The following is a 20,975-nucleotide window of genomic DNA, read 5'->3' on the forward strand; positions in this document are numbered from 1 at the left end:
TAAAGAGAACTTTATTTAAACATCCTGTACTATCTATCTTACTGTCTCCAGTTCTCCCAAGTTACGACTCTTCCTCAGGTGTTTACTGGTGTCAGTCTTTCCTGTTTTTTCTTCTCTATTTTGACTCAAGAGGACTGAATGTAGTCTTTCAGGGTTGACCAAAGTTGACATTTGCTGAGAAGGACTGAGATTGTGCACCTAATCATTTTCTGTTTGTCTCCAACTTGCTTGCTGCCTCTTTCTCTCTGTGTCCTTCTTCTCAACTCTGTCTCCTTCCCTTTGCCTTCCAGTTATGCTTTTTTCCATTAACCTTTTAATTAATTAAACATAATTACTCTTATCTGACCTATTGTTCTGTCTGTCCTTCTCTTTTCACCCTTTACTGGTTAACATTATCTGGGTTTTAGCACTAGATCTTGATTTGCTCTTGCTGAGCTCAACTTGTCTCTTTCTTCTAGAGATTTGTTGTCCTTTTCATTCCCCTCCCTCCATTTCAACCTGTTTTGAGTTGCCAGGCATGATTTAAAATTTGATCCATTTAAATCTCAGAGTTGCTACTGTAATTAGGATTAAATAATTCTTCTGCTTGCCACACCAACTTGAATCACTGATGTTCCAGCAGATGGTGCATTTCACAAAACTCTAATTCACTAGTACTTTAATGTGTTTGTAAGGGGTATGAATACTGCAAAGCAATACACTAGTGTCCTCTGCTGGCTCAAAGACACACTGAGTTCCTGTAGTGCCCTGCTTTATGTGTCCTGAGATGAAGTTTTGTAATTTAAAGCAGAGTAGTGACATCCAAAATGGTTTAAATCAAGCAGCTCATCCTTTGATTTTGTAGCTTAAATCATGTCTTTTAACATTTGTGAAAATGATTACAATATATGTAATATGCTATATGGTGACTAAGTTTTTGAGAAAAAAGTTAACTATGCTTTAGACGCTCAAAGAGATCCCATAATTGAGGGCCTCAGGTCAAGGTTTTGGTTTTTTTTTTCTTTTTTTTTTTTTTTTTTTTTTTGTCAGTATAGGAGACTAACACTGAAAAATCTGAGTAATATCTGTAGTGATTGCACTCCTACACACTTGAAAATATATCATAAATGCCATAATATAATCATATCACTCTTTTCTGATAGCTCTTATATGGTGTTTTTTTTTTTTTTTTTTGGTGGGGGGGGGGTGCTTTGAACTGAGTATATGTGCAATTAAAAGGCAAAAAGTTGATGTAGTTCCTTTGGTTGATGGCCTTTTTATTATCTCTGATCTCCTCAGCAAGGCTATATTTGTGCACATCATATTTGCTTTACAGCAACACTAAGATTAAGACTTTATAGTAATAGAGCTGTTGTTGTTTATTAATATATCATTGTACTTTTATTTGTTTTACTGACAGAAAGCAGGCTATTTAGATGATGTGATTTTCTTCCTGCTTTCTCTTATAAAGCAATCAGGGATGTTTTTTTCTTAATGCACTGTAGTACATTATTTCAACTGTATCATTATGAGAAACAAGCCAATTAGAGTTTTTTTTTTTTTTTTTTTTTTTTAATTGTTTTAAGATATTTTTTTTTCCTCCAGTGCAATTTGATTTGCAATGATAAATCCTGTTTCTCAACTAACGGAAACAAAAATAAAACACTGTATTTGTACTGGTTGTTTCAAAATTAATTCTATATTTTTAATAACTGGATATGGTAGTATATTATGAGATTTTCCACTTTTAAGTAGGGTGTCTTTTAGTAAAATATATTCAACTAATTGACTAAGACGACAAATCAGATTTTATTTTATTTTTTTTCAGATGATATAGTATGAAGATTATAAATACTAAAATCATGCAATTTATGAATTACTGGAATCACTGCTGAAAACGATTAGATAAAAACAACACCTAGCCTTAAAATATGACTTCCAGGCCTGGAAAACCCATTGGGAAAGATTTAGAAGTTTAATATTTATATTAAGTTTTTTTTATATATATATATATATATATATATATATATATATAGTTTATTCATACATTGGATAAATGATTAGAAATCTTAATTTAGATATTTAGGATTTAAATTTTTTTTAGATTTAAAACCAATCATTACTGCTTTGAAACAATGTGCAACACAACAAACAGCACAAAGATATTTAAATATGACATTTAAGCAGTACAAAGAACAGTGAGGGTAATTAAATTATTTAAACAGCTGAGTATAAACAGAAAGACTTAAAGGGATAGTTCATACAAAAATGAAAATTGTCATTAATTACTCACCCTCATGTCATTCTAAAGACAAATGAAGATATTTTTGATGAAATCGAGAGCTTTCTGACCCTGCAGGCAGCTACCACTTTCAAGGCCCAGAAACGTAGTAAAGACAAAGTTAAAATAGTCCATGTGACATCAATGTTCAACAGTAATGTTATGAAGCTACAAGAATAGTTTTTGTGCGCAAAGTAAACAAAAAATAACAACTTCATTCAACAATTTCTTCTCTTCAGCACCACACGCATGCGTGGTACTCTCAAGAATGTCGAACACTGACAGAAGAGAAGAAATTGAATTAAGTCGTTAATTTGCACAAAAAAAGATTCCTGTAGCTTCATAAAACTATGGTTGAACCACTGATGTAACATGAACTATTTTAACAAAGTCCTTACTACGTTTCTGGGTCTTGAACTTGGTGGTTCCCTTGCTGTCTAAGCAGGGTCAGAAAGCTCTCAAATTTCATCAAAAATATCTTAATTTGTGTTCCAAAGATGAACGAGGATCTAACGGATTTAGAACGACATGAGGGTGAGTAATTAATATCAACTATCCCTTTAATCCCATTAAACATGCATTTTGCCCAATTAACAGCCTACTATCATATTGCATAACTCCAGGAGGTCAACAGGACACAGTTAACGAGATGAGGCGGGGAAAGGGCTGCTTTCTCTTTCATTGATTAGTAGAAGCGCGTGATACTTTCTACATCTGCACTCCCATAGGCCAATCGCAACGCCGTGTAACTTGGCCAGCCAATAAGATGAGAGGAATAACGCCGAGATCCCGGCCACTCTTCACACTAACCAATAGGAGCGCGACCGTGGATGTCAAGGATTGGTTGAATTTACCTCCAGGACGAGACTTCAACGTTCGAAAACAAACGCAGTCTAGAAAAATTAATGTTAGTGTCATACCCGAATCATCTCAACTCGACGGTCAATCTTTTGGGGCACAATCAAGTATCTGCAGCAGAAACGTAAAAAGCATGGAATATGGGAATACCAGGAGCAGATGGCAGCAGCACTCGTAGCCAACAGGGAAAGCTAGCCTGCTAGCCTACAGACGAATTTCACCACGGACAAATCGAGCAGAAATTTGAAGAAAGCCCGTCAGGTAAATACACTCTTCCGTTTATTATACAACATAGATACGCTAGCGCTTGCTTTTGCAAACCATTTTTTATTCAAAATGAAATGTATCATGTTTAAAGATTCCGTTTGGACTGTGATGGTCGGCTTATGTTGTTCAGGGAGCTAACTGGACCCCTTTGGTTTGGGCTGAAGTCCGTTAACTCGGCTCTTCTGACAGTGATATATGGCCCCTTGCGGCTCTGACCGTTAATAACCAGCAGTTATGAATTGACCAAATCAATTATCCTTTGACCTCTAGTCAGGTATGTCGTTTAGTAACTACTAATTGGTACGATCAATGCTGCTTGACGACAGATGAAGGTGTCTCTGTGAGACCATGCGGCTTGTAATATTTACTGTATCTTATCTTATTTTATTAACCCTTTGAGTGTCCCTGTAAGTTTTATAGTATTTTATTTTCGCCGCTGTGCCTGTGATCTCAGCTCGAGTCGACAGTCCAGAGGTCTTTCTGAGCTGCTGTTTACACGCATTCCCGGAGCTCTTATTTCACGCTCGAACTCGATTACAACTCAAGTGCTGAAGTGTTTTCTGACTGAATAGCTGCTCTGTAGTGCGACTCTTGACCTGTCGGTGGAGAGGAGGATTATACGTTTATTAATCCCCGAGAGGAGGATGTTTGCTTGCAAGACGGCAGCAAAAATCAACAGGGTTATAATAATACACAATACCAAACAGACACAATGCAATGTACAACAACGCCTCTAAATCGGGTAAAGCAGCTGCAATGAACACTAAATATATTCTTTTTTTTTATTGCAAGAAAACAAACAGCATTGCATTGAAGTACAATAACATAAAATTAAAGGGAAAGAGAAAGGGGGAAAAAAGACACCCCAATCTGAGAAAAAAAAAAAAAATCTATATATATTTTTTTTTTGTTCTTATTGTTATCAATGAGCTTAAGCGATTTTACAGTAAGGGAAATCTCAGCAAGAAACACACCAAATCTAGGCAAAGTTTTGAGAGATTTGTTTTTGTGAATAAAACATTTACAATATAACACACACAAAAAAAATGAACAACAAGATCAATAGCATGGTCACTGCCAGAAAAGTAAAGAAATATATCTTTAAGCGAAATGTTTAAATCAGGTTTTATAAAAGGAGATGGATAACAACTTAAATTCCCCTAAAGAGATTGAACCTGATTGAAATGATAGAATACACACAAGTTCGAGAGATCAACATAAATAGCAGTTTGGGAGTTGGTTGGTTACTGTCAAAAATGTACATTTAGGTTCTGTGTAAACCGAGTAATGTAACAGTTTGCTTTATATGTTTACTGTTACCTTTTTTTTTTTTTTTTTTTTTTTTTTTTTTTTTTTTTTTTTTTTTTTTAATCGAGAAGACAAAATCCATCCAAAGCATTTGGGCATGCACTAAATATCTTCTGTAATAAATAGGCTAGATTGATGGCACTTGTTCAGCATTGGCTCACGGTTTCAAAATGTCTTCTTGAGGAAATAAGTGGTATGTTTTTGCTTGGTCAGAGTTTTTTTTTTGTTGTTGTTGCTTTTCTTCTGCTGTTTACACACTGTAAAGTAATTGTGGACCAAATCCGGTGCATTCAGATTTTTAGGTTCTCTCTACTATTGTCTTAATTCTGAGTAACACTTCTTTGTCAACTTAAGTGTATGCATTCACTAAATCCAAAATGCTTCATTCTATATATAGATAGATAGATAGAACATTCCTGTAACAGCGTGATTAATTTATTCTTTGGATCATCTCAAATCATACTGGAGAACATTTGTGCAGCTTGGCCACTGCTGCCATTTGGGGAAAACTTAACTTTTCACACATTATAATGAATTTTTAGTTAACAAAACACAAGTATTTTCACTAGCGCTCTCAGACGTTTTGGACACCTCTTTACATAGGTGTCTTTGGCTGTAAGATGAAGGTTATATTTTTAGAAATCTGTGGTTATAATTGCTGTGGTTCTTCTCTATTATGCTTGTGTAGTGTGACTTGCAGCTGTTTGAATGTGTAACTCACCAGCTTCATTTTGTTCCAGCATGTTGATGGTGGGCGACCATGGAGGGATCTTATAGAATGAGTGTGAGAGAGCTTTGTGAGACAGATGATCTGGCCACAAGTCTGGTGCTGGATCCCTTACTGGGGTTTAGCACCCATAAGATGAACATAAGGTACTTATTATACTTGATTTTATTGTGCTACTGCTTTATGCATGATCAACAATTTTTATGTACAGTATTTAAAGAATTTATATATATATATATATATTAGATATAATATATATATATATATAATATATATATATATATATATATATATATATATATATATATATATATATATATATATATATATATATATAATTTTTTTTTCCCTTCATATTCTGATAGTGGCAATGTAATATTCTTTTGTATAGCAATGTGAAACAGGCATTGCTTCAAAAGTTCATGGTCCGTTTTTGAGGTTCATGTTTTTAAAAGAAGTTTCTTATGCTCACCAAGTCTGCTTTATTTTTTATAAAAAAACAAACAAACAACAAAAAAAAAACCCAGTAATGTTAGATTGTTTCCCACAGACTTACACTTTATCAGGGGCGAAGCCAGAAATGTTTAGGTGGGTGGGCCTACATAAAGTGTAGCATATGAAAACTGCATGTCAGATTGGCAACAGAAAATGCAGCACGAGGGTTCAATGACCAATACTTCTAAAGCATTGATTAACATTGTTAATTTTAAAATATACTTGCACATTATTCAACAGATTTCCCCTGCTCAGGGAGTAGGGAGCAATGAACACTGTGTAGGGACAATGTTAATAGGAACACAGTTCATGCACGGAACTCACTTCTAACAAGCTGATTATCTGAATCAGGTGTGTTAACAAAGAGAGACATGCAAAACATGCAGAGCAGGGTGTCGTGAGGACTGGAATTGAGAACCGCTGGCCTATAAGAAGAGGGAAAATAAGGAGACTGCCTGTAATTGACCATGAAAACTCACTTGTATAATATGTATAAAGTTACAGTGAAATAAGACTTTAATTATTATTATTATTATTATTATTATTATTGTTTAATAAATTACATCGATTTGAAAAATTACCAACTTCTCACTGGGTGGGCCAATCTCTCTCTCTCTCTCTCTCTCTCTCTCTCTCTCTCTCTCTCTCTCTCTCTCTCTCTCTCTCTCTCTCTCTCTCTCTCTCTCTAATCTCTAATCTCTAATCTCTAATCTCCGGTAACGGCTGTAATCAAAGCAGCGTTGAGCTCACGAACGCTACTTTATCAGACATTATAAGAAAGATGAAATGACATCAAAGCTGTTCTGAAGACGGTCGGTTCTCTTCAAAGATACATTCATAAAAAAACACCTGTGCATTTCACCTGTGAAATGCTTATGAAAAATTATTACCATTCAAAATTTTTAAATGTGTATATAATTTTAGAATAAATTTAAAAATGTCCTTTATTCCTATAATGGCAAAGCTGATATTTCATCAGCTATTACTCCAGTCTCCAATGTCACATGATCATTCAGATATCATTCATATGCTGATTTGCTGCTTTATAAACATTTTATAATAATAATAATAACTATCATTATTATTTCTGCTTCTACTGTTATTATTATTTATGTTAAAAAACATGGAAACCACTTTTTCCCCCAGGACTCTTAGATGAATAGAAAGTTCAGAAGAACAGCATTAAATTTAAATAAATTGTTTGTAACAGTATAAATGTCTATACTGTCACTTTTGTTCAGTTTTATGTGATATTGCTTAAATAAATGTATTAATTTCTGAAAAGAAAAAAAAATTCTTATTGACCCCAGACTTTTGAACAGTAGTGCAAATGATTTATTCAATTCATAATTTGTCATTTTTCTTTTATTTCTTTCATTATGTGAATGAAGTCCTCCCCCTGAGATCCGGCGATGGGGTTACCTCAGAGGGACACTTCTGCGCTTCAAACGCACACATGACTTCCAGGCCACCTTTGATGCCCTGTTGGATGGGGAATGGGTCAGTGGCTATTTCACCGGGCTGGGTTCACACCGACAGGAGTTGTTAAAGCAGCATGTGAGTATCATATCCAGAATTGCTGAATGTCCATTTTTTGCAGATTGTAAACGTGTAATCATCACCAAAGAGGAATGTAAGAATGCTTGAATTGTTTTGAATGAGTAGCTGTCGTTGTGCCTAGTGTAGTAATGATGGTTTGCCTTTTTTCAGAATGTTTGTCTTTGCTAGATCAGTTGTTTGCCTTCTTGATGAGTACAGTCTCTCTGCACACATAAGGACTCTACTAGACCAAAAAAATGGTTTGCCTTATATAGACAAGGGAAGGGAAAATACTGATTTTTGTGATCAATTGAAATCTTTATTACACCAATCCCGAGACTGTTTCATGAACTGAAAATGCTTAAATGGTCGAAGTTCATCTTTTACTTTTATTAAAGACAAGCACAGCGTATCACTTTGCTTTTATTCAAGTAATATAAATAATGTATTTGAACTTGCTCATCTGTTTTCTTTAGATGTATCGCTATATGACAGCATTTCTGTTGGACAGTGGAGTGAACATTGAGCCATGTAACCGCTATTCTTCTGAAACGAATGGAGCCAAAATCACATCCACCCGACACTGGTTAGAATCACGGTTTTGTTTTTCTTTTTTAAATCATGAATTTAAAAATCTGTGTTTTAACTATATGTTAATTATTTAATCCTAACACACAATAAACTGGTCTGCTTTTTCAATTCTGTTAACCACCATATTTAAGGATATAAAAATGTTGAATTATCCAGGCTTGTGGGAGAACGGGTGGAGGTACTGCAGGGCTGTATAGCTGAGCTGAGCCCTGAGGATAGTGCGGTGCTCAGAGCAGGAGTGAATGACTTCAGTGTCATGTACTCTATGCGCAAGAGATGTGCTCAGCTTTGGTTGGGGCCGGCTGCCTTCATCAATCATGGTGAGAGAGCCCATATGCATGTACTGATCAGTAATATTCTTTTTCAAAATACGTTTTGTAGTAATTGTGCATTTCTTTTTATTCTTTTTTTATTGTTGGGAGAAGACTGCAGACCCAACTGTAAGGTAAGATACTAAATTATTAGTTTCGTTTTAGTGGGGAATCTTCTTTTCAAAGACCCTGTATATCTGTAGGGTATCTTGCAGCTTAGATGTACAATTATATACAATTGATTTGATAGACTTGTCTGTAAAGTTTGTTTAACTAGGTCTTGCTAGATCTGATAGAAGTGATTTAAGGAGTTTTGCTTTCAGTTTTCATGTTTGTATTCACTCTATAATGTATAAAACTATACCAGTTTTTCTTTAGTATAAATTACCGATTTGACATCTGCGTGCAGTCGACTGATGCATGGATGTTGAGATGTGCTTAGGGTATTTGGTATCGCGTATCTGTGTGTGTGATGCACTTCTTGGTCAAATCCCCATCTTATATTGACAAGAATCTGGTACATCACAGTAGATCTGTGCAAGTGGTGAAATGCAGCCTAATAGACCCGTCACTGTCTGTTATCTCTTTAATAATTATCAAACAGATTAACCAGATAAAGATGACAACCGTTTACTGCTTGTGTGGGTCGCTTTAGTGGCTTTAATAAGCCTTTTAAGAACACTTAGTTTTGTTTCTTGTCTTTGTTTTTATTGTTCATGTAGTTTCTTGTCTTGATTAATTGAAAAACACTTGAAGACTATTTTTTACTATTGTTTTATTCATTTAAATAGTAAGAAGTGTGTTCAATAAAACAGTTTTTGCTATGGTATCAAAATTTTAAGAATTATGACATTTCACTGTTATTGGTATGAATTAGTGAACTTTTGGCATCATGACAACCCTAGCAGTGATGATGCAAGCAGAAGTGATTACTTGGAAATTGGCGTTTGTTCTCTGAGACATGTGGTAGGATAAACTTAAGACAATGTGCTGTTTTGTTTTAAAGGGAAGAGAAAAAAAGTATACTGCTAAAGGGCACTTTTGCAGAGATGAACATTTCTCCTGTGTCTGTTTTCTTTTATGCATAAGCACATATATTCTAATCAGGTTGTGGTAATGACAGATCATTTCAAACACTGTCGATTGTTTTTACATATAAATAAATAAACATTTAAACCTAGCTCATATTTTTAATATCATATTTTAACTATTTGTATCTGATGTATATGTGATTTCTCTCTCTGTGTATTTAATATTATTATTTTTAACGAATATCTGTTTTTCTAAGTCTTGGTCATTGTATTCCTAAATGTAAATACACAGACGCATATAGAGAAAAAATATGCAACTGTTCAAAGATTTGGAGTCAGTAAGCTATTTTTATTTTCATTTTTAAAGAAATTAACATTTTTATTTACCAAAGATGCGTCAAATTGATAAAAGTGACAGCACCAATTCAGCATAATATAATGATTTCTGTGGGATAATATGACTCTGAAGACTGGAGTAATGTCAGGAAAAAATACTTTTTAAAATTGATTAAAATAGAATATTTTTTTTAAATTGTAATAATACTTCAGTGTTACTGTTTTACTGTATTTTTGTTCGAATACAGTCTGGGTGACTTCATTTCAATATCATACTGACTTCAAACTTTTGAACCATAGTTTATATGTAAATTAATGTTAAAGCACATATAACATGACATGCAGTACTATTATTTTAAAATGTGCAAATGTTTCACTTTCAGTGTGTATTATCCATTTGATAGTTAAAAATATATATATATATTTTTATTTATTTTATCTGACTTTAGTCCCAACAGGGCAACAACCTTTTAATTTTTTTTTTATTATATTTCCTTAATTTGTTTTCACTTGTTTTCTGGCATATGACTAAATGGATTATAGTCAAACAGTGTATACTGAAAAGTAATTTGCTCATACTGTTTCTGTTCCTCTTATTAGTTTGTCCCTGGAGATAAGAATGGAGCTTGTGTAAAAGTGGTGCGGCCCATCTCGCCGGGGGAGGAGATTACCTGTTACTATGGGGACAGCTTTTTTGGGGAGAATAATGAAATGTGTGAATGTTGCACATGTGAGAGGTGAGAGAATATACATTAATACTGCTTCAAGGCCATTTGCTTTGGATATTATAGTGTAATCTGTTATAGTGCATCTGTAATGCACAATTATCTCAATGGATGCTTGTAATTGGTCTGAACTGTATTAGGGTTTAATGTCAATTAGGTTTCTAATGACAGAAATACATTTAAAAGCCTTTTAAATCTGCTTTTATCACAACTCTAATTATCCAATCTGTGCAGGAGAGGAGAGGGATCATTTAAGAAGAGAGACCAGTCACCAGATGTGGCTTGCTCCGTGGATCCTTCAGGACAAAAATATGAGTTCAGAGAGACCGACCTAAGGCTTAACAGGAATAGGGGAAATGGCAACCCAAAGCCATTTCTCACTGTATCAAACTCAGGTATGCTTGTTTTACCATTCATATTTAGTTATTTTCTTATTACTTGTGTCCTGGAGTAAAATGTGTATGTTCTGAATTTAAAATGACAAAGGATGTTAAGCATCCTATGCAATTAAGTGGTTAAAAAAAAAAAAAAAAAAAAAACCCTGTATTATTATAATTTCATTACTGACGATCACTTAACTCTGGCTGTCTATTCTTCTTGTCTCATTCTCTTGTCAGCCTTGCCAACGAGGAATACATTTTCCCAACGGACAAAGAGGAACGCCCTTGTTTTGAGCAAGATGAGAAAGACTGATAGGTGGAGGAGGGAGGAGCAATGCAAACAGGTGGAAAAGAGAACACAAAACCTCTTGTCCTCTTTGCCTCACCTGGAGCTAAAGGAGCTGAGCATCAGCCTCTATCAGCACAGCACAAATTTCCTATTAAGCTGCAAAGACCCTTTGAGCAAAGAAAGGGCCCTGCTATATCTAATTGAGAAAGAGCGACCAAAACCAGAGAGGACCACAAGGAACAGCAAATCTGTCTCTCCACCACTCAGTAGTGCTAACATAAATGGACCGGAGGAGACAAAAGATGAGGATGGAGAAATGTTAAATGAAGACCCTGTCATTCGATTTAAACCCTTTACTCTTGGATGTGTTTCCAGTGCACATGATAGAGACAGCATGAAGGCCAAGGAACGTAACATTGATGCATCATCTGTCAGAATTGTCCACCAGGGCATTTCCTCAAGGACCAGGAATATTCTTCGTAGTCGTCTGAGCAGGCTCCAAGCAAGGAGTCGATCTAAACTTTCCAGATTCAACAAAAGGAGGACCAGACTGATCAAATCGAACTCTAAACTCCCTACAGGGCAAAATGAATGCTCTGACTCACAGGCACAAGATGGGAAGCGGCAAAAAGGAAGTGAGGTTGAGTCCAAGGACAATACTAACCCTGTTTTAATCTCTCCAGGTAAACCATGTACTGATAAATGTGTACACATTGATGGAGACACTGGAACTAACAGTGACAAATTATCACAAACAGAAAGCATGGTGATCAGAGAGACGCAGCAGAGAGTCTTTAGGGATTGCCTCAGGGAAGTGGCTGGTAACGGGAAACACATCAGCGGTTCCATTGCTCCTAGGGCAGGTGATGTTAGTTCTTGTGTAGCTTCAGAGACCTCAGGGGACAACAAGCAAAACCACAGGCAGTCTGTCTCTTCTAGTGCTGTAAACGTTACACCCTCCTTGTCTTCAGCATCTCTTAATAGTCCTGTCTCTCTCCTCTCAGGGTTAAATCGTTACCTCAGAGTCAGTCTGGTCAGGGTGGCTATCCCAGGAAAGCCAGAGGTTGAAAGTACAGGTCAGAGGGAGGCAGACAGTACAACAGACAAGGTTACAACACCAGCAGCAGCATCAGTACAGCAGACCACAAAATTTAATGGGAGCAAAGAAAGCAATAGTCAAGGTAAGAAAGGGGTGAAGGAGTTGTATTTCACACCAGTGAATATGGAGAGTGCAGATAAGTACTTAAAAGTAACATGTGATTTAGAGACTTCGAAAAATCCAGTCACACAACCTGTTGTGAAAGAACTTGTGGATGTGTATGGTAAGGATAGCCACAGTGAGTATGAAATTGAAGGTAAGCAAGATGATAAAGTTGTAACGGTCACATCTGTTGAAGTCACAATTCCCAAAATTTCTGAAGATGCTGTAAAAAAACAGAAAGGAGCAGTCAAGGATAAGAAACAAAAACATGCTGAGAGCGTACCTAAGGTGCAAGATAAAGAAAGCGGCATCAAGAACCAGGAAGAAGTAATTGTGGAAGGAAATTACTTGGAAAAGAAAGTGTTAACCACACATTTTGGTAGCAGGACCATTGTTGTTAAAGAGGCAAGGGTACTGCTGACAGATATTAGAAAGAGTTTAAGTTGCAAGTTTACTCAACAAGATACTAATGACCATCAACCTCCGTGCAGTTATAGTGGTATAGGAGAAGCTGATAATATGAAGACACTATTACTTGCTGACAATAAAGAGACAAAGGACAAGCATGATGCACTTAATAACAAAAATGAGCACCCTAATCAAGGACTCACGGCAGCTGATCAGCAAAATATACATGAAGATACTCAAAAGAAACAGTCAGAAAGCGATTTGATTTCCTCAGAACCCTCATCCACGTGCATGGTTTCTCTGGATCATAGTCCCCAGAGCAGCATTCCCCTGAAGAAACGGGCATTTCGAGAATCGCTTGATACAGACCCAGAACAGGATGTTAATGTACCTGCAACACCTTGTACTGACGGCAGTAAAGGCATAGAGCCCAACTCGGACAATCTGTTACCTAAGCCAAGCGAAAGCAGCTGTGTGGATTCAACATTAATGAAATGTTCAATACCAGAATCAAGTTTAACTCTCAAAGACAATGTTGGCATTGGGTCCAAAAAGCGTGGCTCATCCAAGTTGATAAAGTCTTCGGCTAAACAATACTGTAAAGGTATTCAGAGTGCTCATTGTGGACCAGGGAAAAACAATGTCAGAGTTCCTGAATACAGATATAGCATGAGTAAAGTACATGTTTGTGAGAGGACAATCAATGACCCTAAGAGTGAAACATCCAAAAATACAGAAGCAGTCAAATGCAATATGGAAGAGGAGAACCAAGCGAAAAGTGACAAAGGATTAGGAGGAGGAAATAAAGGACCAGGGGACTGTGAGATCACGGATAATATTGAACATGCCATTATAGATGAGTTGTCTACCTCAAATGATTTGGATAAGACGGAGGAAGAGCAGAGGTTAAACGTTAGAATCCGCCTTAAGAGGAAAAGGGGAAAGGAGTGGGCAATGGAGTGTACGGATGAGGCAAAAAGTCTTGTGGACAAGTCAAGCCCACAGCAATGCTTGTCTTTAGTTGACCCTTTTAGTGCCATTTTGGATACTGTCTCGATTTTAAATGCAGAAATGGAGAGGATTCGTGGTCATGGGGAGGCCGATAATGGCGTAGGTTTAGAGAAAGCCACCAAAGCAGTTCAAGATGTCCTAGAACATTGCAGAAAAGAATGTGCAGCGAAGCCATGTAAAAGACAACAAAACGTATTAGCTGTTCACATTAACAAGAATGGTAGTACACCAAACGAAATTGTTCAAGACAGTAGTGATGTTACTGACAAGCAGCTACAACAAAAATCATCTAGTCCAAAAATTGAGGCGGACATTGATGACATTAAACCGTTACCTCTGATTAGATTGTGCAGGAGAGCTGAAGGCAAGTGGGAGGTGGAGTGGAAAGAAGCTCACAATGAAGATGGGAGCACTGATACTTTGCACAAGGAGCCAAAGAAATTAACGTCTGTCTTCTCTACAGCAGCAATTGTAGAACAGATGCCTCTTTGCAAAGTTAAAGAGGAAAACCCGTCTCAATGCCAGCAACTGATGTTGGGGCGTAGTTGTACCAAGGGGACAGAGACCTCCAGAGATCCACTGAGTTTTGAGACTTCACCCTTATCAATATCCCTTTCACCTTTGTCACTTTACTCTCCCTGTTATGATGGGCTAGCAGGAGTTAGTAATGTCAGTGGGAGTATTCAAGCAAAAGAGAATGTAAGGGAGCATGTGTCAGACACTTTCAATATTTTTAAGACTGGAGTTATTAGAACTGACAACAAAGAAAGTGATGACATTTGCTTGAGCCAAAATTTGTTTCAGATTAATAAAAGTCTGTCAAAACTCCAGGCACTGAGTCAGTCACAGGTATGTGAGAAAAGTGTGCCCACTAACACCAGTGTAACCTCCTCTCAGATTCAGTCTCCATCCATTTCTCCCTTTACTTCGGAGTGCAGCTTTAGTAACTATTCTGAAGATGTGCTTGACTTTCCATGTTTAAATCTCGAAAGCTACGATCAGATGCCTGCACAAAACAACTTGGCAAGCTCTTTAATAGATTACTGTCCTGGTGAACCACATAACACCGGGTCCTTCAGCAGCCCCTTCTCCCAAAGTCCCACTGATGCATGGAATCCGGAGACCCCTTACCTAGGATCGCCAAGCCCAGTGAGTAACTTCAGTAGTGATGAGGAGCTAAGTTTCCCGGATATTGTGTTTGCTCAGTCTGATACATCCTCATCTATTGGTGCATCTCAGCTGTTCTTCAAAGATAAGCTGTGTAATACAGCCACGAGTTCTGCTCCTCTTCAAGACTCTGAGAAAGATCTGTACTTGTCTGATGGCGAGTTGTCCAAAACTCCCATAGAACTCCAGGTCCAGGAAGATTCAGCTACACAGTTTCTTCCCAGAGACTTAACAATGTTTAACAATGCATCTACAAGTGCTAAACAACCTGGGCACCCAACTGTGCGAATTCATCCTCAGAATAAAAAGTTTAACTTCCTTGATTCCATTGTTAACACAAAGTCCTCAGAGTCATACCTTGCTAAAATTGACGTTAAAGACAAAATTCATGGACCTCTCAACTTGCATAGCTCAAAAGCTAAATCTGAATCTTTCTTTCGAAATCAGCCAACACAAAGTCTGCATGGTGCCGGACCTCACAGTAACCTTGTTACACCCTTCCATTCACTTCACGTAGGAAATAAGCCAACCTCACTTGCTGATTATCCAGGTGCATTCAATTCTGGTAATGCACTTTTTAGTAGCAATGACAAGAAGTTTCCTTTTTGTCCAACCCCCAAGAATGTCTCGAAAGCCTTGGAAGGCCAGAATGCTAGTCGAATTTCTGTGGCTGCAGGCAGCTCGAAATCTCACAACAACATGGAAAGCATCTATGCTTGTCCGGGTCCATCAAGTTCTCACAGTGGAAAAGAGTCTTCTGCTAGATATCCTAATGCTGAGTTCTCAAGATTGGCTGAAAATCTGCAAAAAACCCCAAAGAACATCCAGTCCAAACAGTACCCTGCTAATCCTGGTCAGCAAGGTGAACGCATTCACCCTGTTTACTTCATCAGCTCTAGCAAAACCACAGCAAACATCTTCAAGAACATAAAGCCCCAGATCTCAAGGAATGATAAAGCTCCATCCCTGCCCTCCACGTATTTATTTTCCTCAGCTCAAGGTTCTCAATGTTACAGTACAACACAAAGCAAACTCTACAAATTGGAAAAACCCCATGCTGTTGTGGCTCCCACTCAAAACACTCAACTTTCTGGAGTGTCTTCTATCCAGCCCAATAAGAATCAGATGTGTTCAAACATTTCTCACTGTGATTCTTCTGATTTCAACTTCAGCTCCTCTCTTTCACCTCCTGCGTCGCAGCACAGCAGTCCTCATCTGGGATACAGAGCATCCTCAGTCCCTGAGGTCCCTTTAAATAAAACTCAGTCAACCACCTTTGAACACGGTCAACCTCCTCACCAGTCGTACGTAGTGAACTTTACTGGAGATCATTCTGTGACTCTAGGGTATAGTGGAGATGGTGAAAGCTTGAATTATACTGGTTCAGGACCTGCAAATTACACTTACCATTGTCTCATGGAGCCTTCGGGAACTCAAGGAAGGCTGGTTGTAGAAGCGTGTGGTCCCTCAAACTTCTCACCTTCTCCCTCTGCGAGTAGGTTTGCAGGGTCTAAAGTCCACGGGGGCCAAGTCGGTAAGGATCAGCAGCATCAGGGGACTGGAACTCACCCATGTAATTCTCTACACTTCTCCACCTCCCACTCGCAAAGCACCCCCATAACAGATCGCAAGCCTAAGAGACTTAGGCTCGTGGTGACTGATGGTACAGTGGATCTGGACCTACAGTATACTGATTAATGTTGTTAATATGCTGAGACTTTATTTATTTAAAACAACTTCAATGTAAGATGTTCTTTTTGTTTTCATTACACTGAAAACTAAATTTATGATTTATGTAAAATGTCCTGTTCTCAGCATCAAAACAGAGTTTTCTTGAAATATTTAAAGACATATTTTTATTAGCACACTTGCCTAATTATTTGTATGCTACATGGTGGATTTTGTTTAGTACCTTATTATAGAAGATAAAATTATTTTCATGCTAGTGGTTTCTGTATTAACAGAGGAATATAGATATTCTGGTGGTCCTGTAATACATAAGACTTGACACATGATGGGGATGTTGTTCTCCGCAATGTGGAAATTCTCTCTATTTCCTCCTAGCCTTTTCAGTTCAGAGTTAGCGGTCTAGATTGCAGTTCTTAAAAGAACATGTGACTGATCGTATGTGAGAAAAATAAGCTTGGCTGGCAACTTGCACAGCTTAGTGGGTTAGCACATGAAGGACCAGAGCAGGGATCATGTGCTTTTAATTTAGGGGTGTTTAAATGCCCATCTTTCAAGTTGAATGAGAGTGTGCACCACTGACTGCACAAATATTTGTGCAACATATGATACATACTTTAAGCAGCTCTCAGGTGTCCTGTATTTGGTTTAGGGGATTCCTGCATGTCATAAAAGAACTGTAGCAGCTGCTACATTAAATGCATTCAAATCACAGAAATTTTAGCATCTTTACCATCTGTGATGTCATTTATTTGAATAGCATCCCATCTTTTACACACAAATCACACACTTTGCAAGCACAAATGTGTTTTGGCATTGGATGCCCTTTTTTTTTTAACACCAAGCATTTGTCTATATCAGATTCATGGGGTTTTGTATCATATTGGGTATTGCTTTGGTACTTTGGGCCAATGCATAATTAATTAGTTACCACTTGTATTACTCTAGAGAGATGTTTAGTGCCCTTTGGAGCCGATCCTTAATCAGACTCACTTAACATTTTATAGAATTTTGTTACTATAATGTACTGTACTGTAGTCCTGTAGGTCACCAAGACACAAAGCCTGACACCATCTTCAATTGTATATTTTTAATTGTCATATTTTTTATGACCTCCCCAGTACATGTCAGATATGGAATGCGTTTATTGGTTTCTTCTCATTTTTAACAGTTGCAGACCTGAGAGAGCCCTGGGCTGTCCTACATGTTTGATGTAGTTGTGTGAAGCCTTGCCTTGGTCTATAAAAAGCCAGTGTATTAATTATATTTATTTTAATATGTTCTTAACATGGTGCTTCAATATAACTTAATTTTTTGATTGTACTGAACTTAATGTATATTACAGTTTTTTTTTTTATATATATCTACAATTCAGATGTATTTTTTTCCGGTATGTCTTGTATGGCCATCCTGTTTGTTACTTAGGACATTTGATATAAATTTTAAATTGTAATGTTCAGCTGTAAAATTGTAAAAAATGAAATTAAGGCAATTAAAATGAAATGATTTTAAATGAAACTGTTCATTGTATTTTAGCATGCTGACATATCTATCTTTCTCCTTGAAAATAATATTTCTTTTGGAAAGGGCATTTCTTTTTGAATTCTTGTTGATATATTATTGTGCTATATTATAAATATATTGATTAGGCCTTGTAAAGTTTTATTAGGAGACATCATATTCATTCATCTGTGTTCTCAAAGAGCACTACCAGGTATTTCTTCAAGGTTTCGGGTCTTGCAGGTATTTTGTGCAGTGTCTGATTTGGCCTAATTGCTGCAAAGACTATATAAATTATTATCCATGGAAGGGAGAAGGGAACAAATATAATATGCATATCATCTAATCGCAAACATGTACAAATGCATAAGTATAATGTACATGTTTGCACATTTGAGGTGTTCCACCCATAATGCATCTTTATCTTAAGCACTGTCTTTTATCAGTCATTGCAGCTCATTCAGATTTAACCTGTCGCTGAGCCTCTTTGTTGCCTCCCTTCTTTTCATCTTATTCTGTTTGTTTGCACTGTCTTTACATGCATTTTTTTTTAATATCCACTTTATTTTTCTGCTTTCCTTTTATAGCTTACATCTCAACGTTTTGATGTTTTTTTTCCTCCAAGCTTTTTGGCTGTCAACATTCCATTTTGGCGCTTTACCTTTGACTCCTACCTTTGGAACTTATTTGTTTATTAATTTCTATACATGCCATTCTTTCACCCAGCAAGCTGTGTTACAGTACTTCTGGTTCTTCCTCATCCCTCAATCCTTCTTTTAACCCTTTGTCCAGTTTCTTTCTTTTTCTTATTGCCTGTTCATCCCCTTTCCCCATTCATGACCCATTTTCTTTTCTCTGAACAGTGAGCAGAGGGTTAACTCTGAAGCCAAGTAGAACAGCTTTTTTCATAACGAGGACACAGGCAGCAAGTCAGTGGATAGAAAGTGAGGCAGAGAAAGAGGCACTGCGGAAAACACTGTAGGACCCAAAAACATTGCTGTATCACTATGACTTCCTTAGCACAGACTTAATTTATAAACCCGGTCTCCAGTTTACGGTTAAAGCAGGTGATGAAAGACCTCTACATGCAATTCAAGCTGTTGACTCAGATCTGGTGACCCAAGGTTTTGCTTCTTTTGAAGACACTGCCTTGCTCACTGACAGATATTACAGCCGGATTTTTGCCACAAAATAGATGTACAGTAGCATCCTCCATTTTATAGTGCTTCAATGCGAGACAGGCACTAACCCGTTTGATTCATCTGTGCTTTCTTCTCTTTTTGAATTATTCAGCAATCCTTTCCTACACCCAACCATCCTTCCTCCCTCCCACCTTCCTGTACACGTAATGTTACTAAACATTTACAGTTTAAAATGGAAAAATGAACCTTTCCATCTGTTAACTCATGGTAACTCCAACCATATCTCTCCATCCTTGTATCATGCTTGTTCTGGCAAATGAAATCTTTAAAATAGATCCATTAAAAGTTGTTTCTTAATAATTGTTACGTGATTTATATTTTGTAATTAATCAATTATCAGAATCGCATTCCTTTTTTTATTTAAGAGCTCCATATTTTCTGCTAGAAGTCTTTGTTTTTTTCCCCCTCTGTTTTTTGCCTCTTTGTCTAATTTTAAGTTCATAATGCTGCAGTTCAACAATCGGTTTCAACAGCCTCTCCAGAATATTATATGATGTTTCTGACTGTAAAGGTACTAAAAGTATAACACCAGCTCTAAATGAAGAACCAGTGACCTCCCTAAGAGAGCCGTGCATTTGGCGCTGTTTACTGAGACCCGAAGCAGCCTTAAAGCTTGTTGTCATATCCACAGAGGGTGGAAATGGATGGGTAATAGATTAGGACAGTAGAGAGGAGGAGGCACTTTCACCCCTTTAGATTTGAAACAGGCAAAGCTGACAATCTGCCATACAGTATTAGTGCCTGTAGAGATTGAAATCGATCCAGAAGTGAGTGATGAATTCTTTCCTTAACTGAACGTTCAGTTCCACAATGTCTGAATGCTAATTTAGCAGACAATTGTACACTGAATTACCTGCCCTGTGACATTTAGGTATTTGTAAGCTGTCTCAATTACTGTCTTTTGCCAGTGGTTTTTAGCATGTCTACTGAAGATATTATTATCAAAGACAGTTTGTATTAATATAATATGTAAACGCAATTATATTAACTAAAGCCTTTTGGATGTGGTTTGGAAGTGGTTTTAGTGTTAGTGTAAGTGTTTTTTTTTTATTATTTATTTATTTTATTTTTTATTTAAGAGCTTGGATGTGACAGACTAAAATGGTAAAGTCACTAGAGTACAACAATAACAGAATTCTCAGAAACAGTTGTGCAATGAAGGAAAAGGGAGATAAGGATGTGCTATGAATCTCAAAGAAAAAGATGGGTTGAAAGAATCTGCTCGTGGAGAGATAATGGATGAGTAAGGAAAGATGTACAGGGGAGTTTCAGAGACAGCACCTAGTGCTATAAAGCAAAGTAAATGGTAGAAGTGATGAAAGCTTGATAACGACTGGGTGAAAATGGTGAGGGATGGAAGCAAGGGAGTTAAAAGCACGACTGGTAAGAAAGAACCATAAAGTGATTCCTGAGAAATATTTGCCCAAGAAGCAGGAGACATGAGAAGAAGTGATGGAGCTATGAAGGCAAGACTTTTCAGTGGAGAAATGTTTTTGACAATAGCAGGTGCAGAAATGACTCGTGTATATTGCACTACTGCAACAAATCTTAGAGCAGCATTGTCACTGAGTATTGTTGAGGTATACTCTTCTGGTTCGATTTCAAACAACTTTATAGTCTGTCTTGTATCACACATTGATTTTTTTAGTCATGCATGGATTGTGGATTGTCTCGCATGCTGTA

General features: G+C 37.0%; 1 protein-coding gene across 4 annotated transcripts; it reads left to right on the plus strand.

Moving 5' to 3' along the window:
* The first annotated feature begins 2,856 nt into the window (after nucleotides 1–2,856).
* On the plus strand, nucleotides 2,857–18,101 carry LOC109060235 (serine-rich adhesin for platelets-like). Of its 4 annotated transcripts, XM_042725016.1 has the most exons (11): nucleotides 2,857–3,379; nucleotides 5,434–5,566; nucleotides 7,307–7,472; nucleotides 7,931–8,040; nucleotides 8,202–8,365; nucleotides 8,471–8,490; nucleotides 10,324–10,460; nucleotides 10,683–10,843; nucleotides 11,066–11,800; nucleotides 11,876–11,980; nucleotides 12,122–18,101. In XM_042725016.1, the coding sequence occupies exons 2-11, from the start codon at nucleotides 5,454–5,456 to the stop codon at nucleotides 16,600–16,602; spliced, it is 6,192 nt and encodes a 2,063-aa protein (XP_042580950.1). In that variant the 5' UTR covers nucleotides 2,857–3,379; nucleotides 5,434–5,453; the 3' UTR covers nucleotides 16,603–18,101. The 4 variants fall into 4 exon arrangements, with proteins under 4 accessions (XP_042580950.1, XP_042580941.1, XP_042580932.1 ...); XM_042725007.1 differs by having other exon boundaries at nucleotides 11,066–11,980; XM_042724998.1 differs by having other exon boundaries at nucleotides 2,858–3,379; nucleotides 11,876–18,101.
* Nucleotides 18,102–20,975: the final 2,874 nt, after the last annotated feature.

This window comes from Cyprinus carpio, chromosome A3, assembly GCF_018340385.1.
Source record: "Cyprinus carpio isolate SPL01 chromosome A3, ASM1834038v1, whole genome shotgun sequence".
NCBI classification, from domain to species: domain Eukaryota; kingdom Metazoa; phylum Chordata; class Actinopteri; order Cypriniformes; family Cyprinidae; genus Cyprinus; species Cyprinus carpio.